At 69.7% G+C, this 11,071-nt stretch overlaps 1 protein-coding gene across 1 annotated transcript; it reads left to right on the forward strand.

The window, feature by feature from the left end:
* Nucleotides 1-545: 545 nt before the first annotated feature.
* AP4M1 (adaptor related protein complex 4 subunit mu 1) lies at nt 546-7,834 on the forward strand (the record flags this gene model as incomplete). The annotated part of the gene is made up of 13 exons (XM_088539194.1): nt 546-652; nt 1,415-1,511; nt 2,109-2,219; nt 2,340-2,420; nt 3,548-3,610; nt 3,967-4,033; nt 4,455-4,508; nt 4,942-5,048; nt 5,494-5,585; nt 5,669-5,713; nt 5,808-5,858; nt 6,383-6,550; nt 7,654-7,834. Coding segments are annotated over 13 exons (1,224 nt in total), but the record flags the coding sequence as incomplete, so codon positions are not given.
* Between the last annotated feature and the right edge of the window lie 3,237 nt (nt 7,835-11,071).

Genomic DNA, 11,071 nt, shown 5'->3' on the forward strand with positions numbered 1-11,071 from the left:
TCCCGTCTCAGTGTCACCCCTGTCCCCTGTTTTGGGGGGGTTGTCCCCCGTTTGGGGGGTCCCATCTCGGTGCCCCCCCCCGTCCCCCGTTTGAGGGTGTCCCCCATTTGGGGGTGTTCCCCATTTGGGGGGGTCCCGTCTCAGTGCCACCCCCGTCCCTTGTTTTGGGGGTGTCCCCTGTTTGGGGGTGTCCCCCGTTTGGGGGTGTCCCCTGTTTGGGGGGCCCGTCTCGGTGCCACCCCTGTCCCTTATTTTGGGGGTGTCCCCTGTTTGGGGGTGTCCCCCGTTTAGGGGTCCCGTCTCGGTGCCCCCCCCGTCCCCCGTTTGGGGGTGTCCCCCGTTTGGGGGGGTCCCGTCTCGCTGCCCCCCCCGTCCCCTGTTTGGGGGTGTCCCTGTTTGGGGGTGTCCCCCGTTTGGGGGGTCCCATCTCGGTGCCACCCCCGTCCCCCGTTTGGGGGTGTCCCCGTTTGGGGGTGTCCCCCGTTTGGGGGTGTCCCCCGTTTGGGGGTCCCGTCTCGGTGCCACCCCGTCCCGTGTCCCCCCAGGCGCTCGGGGGCCTCCACCTGGTCCACGTGCGACACGGGGGGCTCTACGTGGTGGCGGCCGCCGGCCCCGACGCGGCCCCGTTCGTCCTGGTCGAGTTCCTCAACAGGTACCGGGACGGGGGGGGACGTGGGGACACGTGAGGGGGGGACACGCGTGATGGGGACACGTGTGGGGACACACGGGCACGCGTGACAGGGGACATGTGTGATGGGGGGACACGCATGACGGGGGGACACGTGGGGACACATGGGGATGCATGGGGACGCGTGATGGGGGACACACATGATGAGCAGACACGCGTGGGGACATGTGGGGATGTGTGATGGGGACACATGGGGATGTGTGGGGACATGCATGACGGGGGGACACTTGGGGACACGCGTGATGGGGGGGACACATGGGGACACGGGATGCATGACAAGGGGACACGCATGACAGGGACACATGGGGACACATGGGGACGCTCGGGGGGATGTGTGACAGGGAACACACGGGGACACACAGGGACACGTGGGGACACGTGGGGACGCGTGAAAGGGGGACACGCATGACAGGGACACATGTGGGGACACACGGGGACACACAGGGACGCTTGGGGACACACAGGGACACACGGGGACGCTTGGGGACATGTGGGGACACACGGGGACGTGCTGTGGGGACACCCGGGGACGCTTGGGGACTTGTGGGGACACACGGGGACGTGCCGTGGGGACACACGGGGACGCTTGGGGACACACGTGGGGACATGTGGGGACGCTTGGGGACACGTGGGGACACGTGGGGACATGTGGGTACACACATAGGGACATGTGGGGACGCACGGGGACGCGTGACGAGGGGACACGCGTGGGGACGGTGCCCGCAGGCTGGTGACGCTGCTGCGCGACTCGTGCGGCGCCCTGAGCGAGAAGAGCGTCGGCCTCAACTGCGCCCTGGTCTACGAGCTGCTGGACGAGATGCTGGTGGGGACGGGGGGACACGGGGGGACACGGGGGGACGGGGGGACGCGGGGGGACACGCATGATGGGGGGGGCCCTTGGGGACACCCTGAAGTGATGGAGGTGGCTCTGGGGGGACATCATGGGCACTGGGGACACTTTGGGGGCACTTGGGGACACCTTGGAGTGGCAGAGGTGGCCCTGCGGGGACATTGTGGGCTCTGGGGACACTTCGGAGGCAGCTGGGGACACCCTGGGGACACCCCATGGAGCCCCCTGGGCACTGGGGACACTTTGGGGGGCATTTGGAGCCACCCCGAGGTGGCGGCGGCGGCCGCGGGGGACACGGGGCGACACCAGGGCCCTGTTGGGGACACGAGGTGGACATTGGGGACATGGGGTGACACCAGGGCCCCGTTGGGGACACAGGGCGGATGTTGGGGACACAGGGTGGACGCTGGGGACACGGGGTGACACCAGGGCCCCACTGGGGACATGGGGCGGACGTTGGGGACACAGGGTGACTCCAGGGCCCCCTTGGGGACATGGAGCAGACGTTGGGGACACGGGGCGGACGTTGGGGACACGGTGCAGACGTTGGGGACACCGTGTCCCCCCCAGGACGGCGGCCACATCCAGACGACGTCCCCCGAGGTCCTGCGGAACCTCCTGCACACGGAGCCCGCGGCCCCCAAACCCTTCAGCCTCCTGGACCTGGGCTCCGTGGGGCTGGTGAGGCCGGGGGACGGGGACAGCGCCGGTGTCCCCTCCCCCGCGGTGACGTCATCCCCGCGGTGACGTCACCCCATCCCCGCGGTGACGTCACCCCCGCGCTGTCCCCGTGTCCCCCAGTTCGGCGCCGAGACCCAGCAGAGCCGCGTGGCCCCCGGCTGGGCCGCCAGCCGCCCGGTGCTGCCACCGCGGGGGGACCAGGTGGGACCCCCCATGTGTCACCGTGTGTCCCCTGTGTCACCTTGTATCCCCTTGTGTCCCCTGTGTCACCTCCCCGCGCGGTGTCCCCTCCCACCAGCCGCCCGGTGCTGCCACCGCGGGGGGACCAGGTGGGACCCCCGTGTGTCCCCTGTGTCACCTCCCCGCGTGGTGTCCCCTCGTGTCCCCTCCCGCCAGCCGCCCGGTGCTGCCACCGCGGCGGGACCAGGTGGGACCCCCGTGTGTCCCCATGTGTCATCATGTGTCCCTTGTGTCACCTCATGTCACCTCGTGTCACCATGTGTCATCTTGTTTCACCTGTGCCACCTTGTGTCACCTCCCCGCACGGTGTCCCCTCCTGCCAGCCACCCAGTGCTGCCGCCGCGGGGGGACCAGGTGGGACCCCCGTGTGTCCCCATGTGTCACCGTGTGTCCCCTGTGTCACCTCCCCGCGCGGTGTCCCCTCGTGTCCCCTCCCGCCAGCCGCCCGGTGCTGCCACCGCGGCGGGACCAGGTGGGACCCCCGTGTGTCCCCATGTGTCATCATGTGTCCCTTGTGTCACCTCATGTCACCTCGTGTCACCATGTGTCATCTTGTTTCACCTGTGCCACCTTGTGTCACCTCCCCGCACGGTGTCCCCTCCTGCCAGCCACCCAGTGCTGCCGCCGCGGGGGGACCAGGTGGGACCCCCGTGTGTCCCCATGTGTCACTGTGTGTCCCCTGTGTCACCTCCCCGCGTGGTGTCCCCTCGTGTCCCCTCCCGCCAGCCGCCCGGTGCTGCCACCGCGGCGGGACCAGGTGGGACCCCCACCGTGTGTCACCATTTGTGCCCCCTTGTGTCACCTCCCCCCACGCAGTGCCACCTCGTGTGTGTCCCCTTATGTCCCCTCGTGTCCCCTCGTGTGCCCCGTGTCACCTCCCCGTGGTGTCCCCGTGTCCCTGCGGTGTCACCCTGTCCCCATGTCACCCCCCTGCGGTCTCACCGTGTCCCCTTGTGTCCCCTCGCGTCCCCTGCCTGTGGTGTCACTGTGTCCCCTGTGTCACCTCCCCGTGGTGTCACCCTGTCCCTGTGGTGTCACCCTATCCCTGTGTCACCCCCCGCGGTGTCACCGTGTCCCCGTGTCCCCAGGGCTCGCAGAACGAGCTCTTCCTGGACGTCGTGGAGAGACTCGCAGTCGTCATCGCTGCCAACGTGAGCGGGGACGGGGACGTCGCGGTGCCACCGACCCCCCCAGGGACGTCCCCTGTCCCCCTCCGGCTTCCTGGTGTCCCTGCAGCAGCCAACGTCCCCCGGGACCCCCCGTGTCCCCACGGCTCCGTGTCCCCCCCGTGTCCCCACGGCTCCGTGTCCCCAGGGTCCCCATGGCTCCCCCCAGGACCCCCCGGGTCCCCCTGGGTCCCCTGTCTCCCCGGGTCCCTCCGTGTCCCCCAGGGTCCCCTGTCCCCATGGCTCTGTGTCCCCAGGGTCCCCATGGCTCTGTCCCCCCCCATGTCCCCCATGTCCCCCCATGTCCCCTTTGTCCCCACGTCCCCGTGTCCCGTTCCCAGGGGACGCCCATGAAGGTCGACCTGGAGGGGCAGATCCGCCTGAAGAGCTTCCTGCCCAGCCCCTGCGGTACGGGGGGGGCACCGGGGGGGGGGGTGTCCTCGTGTCCCCCCCCGTGTCCCCATGTCCCCCCATGTCCCCCCATGTCCGTGTGTCCCCGTGTCCCCATGTCCCCCCCAGTGACATGGCCCCCCTGCAGAGCTCCTGCGGTAACGGGGAGGGGGGACATGTCCCCCCGTGTCCCTCCATGTCCCCCCGTGTCCCTCCATGTCCCCCCATGTCCCCGTGTCCCTCCATGTCCCCCTCGTGTCCCCCCATGTCCCTGTGTCCCCATGTCCCCATGCCCCCCCCCTGCAGAGCTCCTGTGGTAATGGGGGCCGTGTCCCCCCCTGTGTCCCTGTGTGTCCCCGTGTCCCCATGTCCCTCCATATCCCCCCATGTCCCCGTGTCCCCCCCGTGTCCCCCCCGGTGACACATCCCCCCCCCGCAGAGCTGCGCATCGGCCTCACCGAGGAATTCTGCGTGGGCCGGTCGGAGCTGCGAGGTGCGTCCGGGCCCAAAACGGCCCTTTTCTGCCCCAAAATGGCCCTTTCTGCCCCAAACACCCCTTTCTGCCCCAAAATGCCCCTTTCTGCCCCAAAATGCACTTTCTTGCCCCCAAAACACCCCTTTCCGCCCCAAAAGCCCCTTTCTGCCCCAAAATGCCCTTTTCTACCCCAAACCACGTTTTTTCTGCCCCAAACTCTGCTTTCTCCCCCTAACTCCACTTTTCTGCCCCCAACTCCCCTTCCCCCCCCCCAAATTCCCCCTTTCCCCCCAACTCCCCTTTTTCCCCCAAACCCCCCTCTTTCCTGCCCCCCAAACCCCATTTCCCCCATTTCCCCCATTTTCCCCCCATTTCTCCCCCATTTCCCCCATTTCTCCCCCATTTTCCCCCATTTCCCCTCCATTTCCCCCCATTTCCCCCCGTTTCCCAGGTTACGGCCCGGCCGCCCGCGCCGACGGCTGCTCCTTTCACGGCTCCGTCCGGCTGGACGAGTTCGAGAGCGGCCGCGTCCTCAAGGTCACCCCGGGACCCGGAGAGGTGGGGACGGGGACGGGGGGACATGGGGGGGACATGGGGACATGGGGGGGACATGGGGGGACATGGGGGGACATGGGGGGACGGGGGACATGGGGACATGGGGGGGACATGGGGGGACGGGGGAGACATGGGGGACACGGAGACACCCCAGGGGGACAGGGGGGACGGAGGGGACGGGGACACAGGACACGGGGACACCAGGACATGGGGACACAGGGGAGACACAGGGACATGGGACACCAGGACACGGGGACACCAGGACACGGGGACATGGGGACACTGAGACAGGGGGACATGGGACACAGGGATATGTGGACACCGGGACACGGGTGACACAGGGACACAGGGGGTGTCACCGCTCCCCGGCAACACCGGGGGTGTCACCCGCCCCGGGGGGTGTCACGGTGTCACCCACCCCCCGTCACCCCCCCCGTGTCCCCCCCAGGTCACCCTCATGCGGTACCACTTGGCCGACGACCTCCCGTCACCGCTGCCCTTCCGCCTGTTCCCCTCCGTGGACCGGGACCCCTCGGGCAGGTGGGGACACCCGGCGGGGGGGGTAGGGACATTGTTGGGGGGTCACGGGACACACCTGGACTGTCCCCCCCCCCCCCCCGCAGGTTGCGCCTGTACCTGAAGCTCCGCTGTGACCTGCCCCCCAAGAGGTGGGTCCGGCTTGTGGGGCTGGGGGACACGGGGACATGGGGGTCCCATCCGTGGGGCTGGGGGACACAAACCCTGTCCCCCCCCCTCTTTCAGCCAGGCCGTCAACGTCCGCGTGGAGGTGCCGGTGCCCAAGGGGGTGACCAGGTGGGTGACACCGTTAGGGATGGGGGGTGACCCCGTTTGGGGGTTGTGACCCCGTTTTGGGTGGTTGTGACCCCGTTTTGGGGGTGTCCCCGTTTTGGGGGTGTCCCCATTTTGGGGGTTGTGACCCCGTTTTGGGTGGTTGTGACCCCGTTTTGGGGGTGTCCCCGTTTTGGGGGGGTTGTGACCCCGTTTTGGGGGTGTCCCCGTTTTGGGATGGGGGGTGTCCCCATTTTGGGGGGTTGTGTCCCCATTTGGGGGGGTTGTGCCCCCGTTTTGGGGGTTGTGCCCCCGTTTTGGGGGGACGGGAGGTGACCCCATTTTGGGGGGTGTCCCCGTTTTTGGGGTTGTGTCCCCATTTTGGGGTGTTGTGACCCCGTTTTGGGGGTGTCCCCATTTTTGGGGTGTCCCCATTTTGGGTGTTGTGTCCCCATTTTGGGGTGTTGTGACCCCGTTTTTGGGGTGTCCCCGTTTTTGGGGTGTCCCCGTTTTGGGTGTTGTGACCCCATTTTGGGGTGTCCCCCCAGCCTGGCGCAGCAGCTCAGCAGCCCCGATCAGGCCGCCCGGCTCCTTCCCGACACCCGGAGCATCCGCTGGGAGCTGCCCCGGTGCCAGGGGGGGGCGCAGCCCGCGGCCCTCTTCAAGGTGGGGGGACCCTGTGGGGCTGGGGGGCCCCTGTGGGGCTGGGGGACCCTGTGGGGCTGGGGGGACTCCTTGGGGCTGGGGGGATGAGGTGGGGGGACCCCCATGGGGTTGGGGGACTCCTATGGGGCTGGGGGGACAAGGCGGGGGGACCCCCGTGGGGCTGGGGGACCCTGTGGGGCTGGGGGGACCCCATGGGGCTGGGGAGCCCCCGTGGGGCTGGGGGACCCCATGGGGTTGGGGGGATGAGGTGGGGGGACCTTATGGGGCTGGGGGGTCGCTGTGGGGCTGGGGGGACGAGACGGGGGGAATCCTATGGGGCTGGGGGGACCCCATGGGGCTGGGGGGACGAGGTGGGGGGACCCTATGGGGTTGGGGGAACCCCCTTGGGGCTGGGGAGCCCCCGTGGGGCTGGGGGACCCTGTGGGCCTGGGGGGACCCCATGGGGCTGGGGGAACCCCCATGGGGCTGGGGGGACGAGGCAGGGGGACCCTGTGGGGCTGGGGGACCCTGTGGGGCTGGGGGGACTCCATGGGGCTGGGGGAACCCCCTTGGGGCTGGGGGTCCCCGTGGGGCTGGGGGGATGAGGTGGGGGGACCCCATGGGGCTGGGGGGACGAGGCGGGGGGGCCCTATGGGGCTGGGGGGACCCCCTTGGGGCTGGGGGTCCCCGTGGGGCTGGGGGGACCCCCTTGGGGCTGGGGGACCCTGTGGGGCTGGGAGGACAAGGTCGGGGGACCCCCGTGGGGCTGGGGGGACCCCATGGGGCTGGGGGGATGAGGTGGGGGGACCCTATGGGGCTGGGGAGCCCCCGTGGGGCTGGGGGGACCCCCTTGGGGCTGGGGGACCCTGTGGGGCTGGGGGGACTCCATGGGGCTGGGGGAACCCCCTTGGGGCTGGGGAGCCCCCGTGGGGCTGGGGGGGATGAGGCGGGGGGACCCCATGGGGCTGGGGGACCCCGTGGGGCTGCGGGACCCCCAAGGGGTTGGGGGGACGAGGTGGGGGGACCCCCGTGGGGCTGGGGGGACCCCTATGGGCTGGGCGGACCCTATGGGGCTGGGGGGTCCCCGTGGGGCTGCGGGACCCCCATGGGGCCGGGGGCCCCATCCCGCCGTGGGGCTGACGCGGCGGCCGCAGCTGGAGGTGCCGGGGCTGAGCGCGGCGGCGCTGCTGGAGCTGGGGCCGGCGCGCGTCGCCTTCGAGGTGCCGGCGCTGACGAGCTCGGGGCTGCGCGTGCGCTTCGTGCGGGTGGCGCCGCCCCACGGGCCGCCCCACGGGCCGCCGCAGCGCTGGGTGCGCTACGTGACCCACAGCGACGCCTACGTGGTGCGAATCTGAGCCCCACGGGGCTGCGGGACCCACAGCGACGCCTACGTGGGGCGAATCTGAGCCCCATGGGGCTGCGGGACCCACAGCGACGGCTACGTGGTGCGAATCTGAGCCCCACGGCGCTACGTGACACACAGCGACGGCTACGTGGTGCGAATCTGAGCCCCATGGGGCTGGGTGCGCTACGTGACCCACAGCGACGGCTACGTGGGGCGAATCTGAGCCCCACGGTGCTGCGGGACCCACAGCGACGCCTACGTGGGGCGAATCTGAGCCCCACGGGGCTGCGGGACCCACAGCGACGGCTACGTGGGGCGAATCTGAGCCCCACGGTGCTGCGGGACCCACAGCGACGCCTACGTGGGGCGAATCTGAGCCCCACGGGGCTGCGGGACCCACAGCGACGGCTACGTGGGGCGAATCTGAGCCCCATGGGGCTGGGTGCGCTACACGACCTCAAAATACACGGGTCTGGCCCCAAAACGCACGGTTTGGACCCCAAAACAGAGTTTGGCTCCCAAAACTTGCGGGTCCAGCCCCAAAACGCGCAGTTCGGACCCTGAAACGTGCAGGTCTGACCCCAAAACACGTCGGTCTGACCCCAGAACACCCGGTTTGGCCCCCAAAACACGCGGTTTGGCCCCAAAGCGTGCGGGTCTGACCCCAGAACACCTGGTTTGGACCCCAAAACACCTGGTTTGCACCCCCGAACGCCCCTTTTGGCCTTTTCTGCCCTTTTCCGCCCCAAACACCCCCGGCCCAGTCGTGCTCTGAGATTTATTAACCAAAAACTGCCAAACTGGGGGCCCGATTTGGGCTCAAAACAGCAATAAACGGTCAACGAGGGGGTCGCGCCGCTCCGGAGGCCTCAGATGTCCTGGGGGGGGGGGGGCCGTGAGACACCCCCAGGCCGGGGGGGTCCGGGGGGGCGGGGGGGGGGTCCCCCTTTGGCCCCCCCGTTGATCCCACCTCAATTCCCAGGATCGTCGAGTCCAGGAGGTCCCGGAGCCGGCGCTGCGGGGGGGGAGGGGGGGTTAATGCCCCTGGGGGGGGTTAATGCCCCGGGGGGGGCTCTGGTCTCACCCCGTTCCGCTCCGGCGCCGCCTCCTCCTCCTCCTCCTCTTCCTCTTCCTCATCCTCCTCCATGAGGCTCAGCCTGGGTGGGGGGGGTGGGAGTGGGTGCAGCGCCCCCCCCCGGTCCCGTCCCCATTCCCGTTCCCCCCTCCCCGTTCCCGTTCCCCCATTCCCATTCCCGTTCCCCCCTCCCTGTTCCCCCCTCCCCGTTCCCATTCCCGTTCCCATTCCCTGTTCCCATTCCCCCCTCCCCGTTCCCCCCTCCCCGTTCCCGTTCCCATTCCCGTTCCCGTTCCCCCCTTCCCGTTCCCATTCCCGTTCCCATTCCCGTTCCCATTCCCGTTCCCCCCTCCCCGTTCCCGTTCCCCCATTCCCGTTCCCATTCCCGTTCCCATTCCTGTTCCCCCCTCCCCATTCCCGTTCCCCCGTTCCCGTTCCCGTTCCCATTCCCGTTCCCATTCCCTTTCCCCCCTCCCCGTTCCCCCATTCCCGTTCCCCCATTCCCGTTCCCGTTCCCATTCCCGTTCCCCCCTCCCCATTCCCGTTCCCGTTCCCGGTCCCGTTCCCCCCTCCCCGTTCCCCCATTCCCATTCCCATTCCCGTTCCCATTCCCGTCCCCGTTCCCGTTCCCGTCCCCGTTCCCGTCCCCCTCGTACCGGTCGCTCCCGCTGCGCCCTGCGGAGCTGCTCCTGCTCCGGGAGAGGCCGGGGAGCCGGAGCCTGGCGGGAGTCCGGGATGGAGGGAGCGCGGGGACGGGGGGGGTGACGTCAGGGAGCGCGCGGTGACGTCAGAGTGTGTGGTGACGTCAGGGAGCGCGCGGTGACGTCAGGGAGCGTGTGGTGACGTCGGTGACATCAGGGACCCCGCGGTGACGTCAGAGCGTGTGGTGACGTCAGGGAGCGCGCGGTGACGTCAGGGAGCGCGCGGTGACGTCGGTGACATCAGGGACCCCGCGGTGACGTCACAGCGTGTGGTGACATCAGGGAGCGCGCGGTGACGTCAGAGCGTGTGGTGACGTTGGGGAGCGCGCGGTGACATCGGTGACGTCAGGGAGCGCGTGGTGACGTCAGAGTGTTTGGTGACGTCAGGGACCCCGCGGTGACGTCGGGGATCGTGTGGTGACGTCGGGGAGCGGGTGATGATGTCAGGGGATCACACAGTGACATCAGGGACCGCGCGCGGACATCGGGGACTGCGCGGTGACGTCAGGGACCCCGCGATGACGTCAGGGACCGCGCGGTGACATCGGGGACCCCGCGGTGACGTCCTCAGGGTCCCGCTCACCCCGTCCTGGCCCGTTTGGCGCCGTCGCGGCCCGGCCGGCGCCGGGGGCCCCGCAGCGCCGTGGACGTCAGCGCCGGAGTGTCCGGGCGGCTGCCGAGGCTGGAGCCGGAGCCGGAGCGATCCCAGGAGGAGGAGCCTGCGGGGACAACGGGACAACGGGGGGACAATGGGGACAATGGGGGGACAATGGAGCGATCCCAGGAGGAGGAGCCTGCGGGGACAACGGGGACAACGGGGACAATGGGGAAAACGGGGACAATGGGGGGACAACGGGGACAACGGGACAACGGGGGGACAACGGGGACAACGGGGGGAAAATGGAGCGATCCCAGGAGGAGGAGCCTGCGGGGACAACGGGGACAACGGGGGGACAACGGGGGGACAATGGAGGGACAATGGAGCGATCCCAGGAGGAGGAGCCTGCGGGGACAACGGGGACAATGGGGACAACGGGGACAACGGGGGGACAACGGGGGGACAATGGAGCGATCCCAGGAGGAGGAGCCTGCGGGGACAACGGGGACAATGGGGGGACAACGGGGACAATGGGGGTGACAACAGGGGGACGACAGGGGGCACCCGGTGTCACCCACCGTCCAGGCGGCGCCTCTTGGCGGCGGCGGCGCCGTCGTCACCCGGCGCCCGCAGGGAGCCCCGGTAAAGATCCAGCTCCGGAGCCGCCCCGGCCTCCGGCCAGCGCTCCCGCTGCGTGTCCTCCAGGAAGGCCAGGCTGGGGACACGGGGACACGGGGGGGACATGGGGACACGGTGGGGACACGGTGACACGTCGGTGACACGTCGGTGACACGGTGGGGACACGGTGGGGACACGTCGGGGACACGTCGGGGACACGGTGGGGACACGGGGGGGACATGGGGACACGTTGGG

This window comes from Tinamus guttatus, unplaced genomic scaffold, assembly GCF_059628265.1.
Source record: "Tinamus guttatus ecotype Peru unplaced genomic scaffold, ASM5962826v1 Tinamus_guttatus_pri_ptg001476l, whole genome shotgun sequence".
In the NCBI taxonomy this organism is placed as follows: Eukaryota; Metazoa; Chordata; class Aves; order Tinamiformes; family Tinamidae; genus Tinamus; species Tinamus guttatus.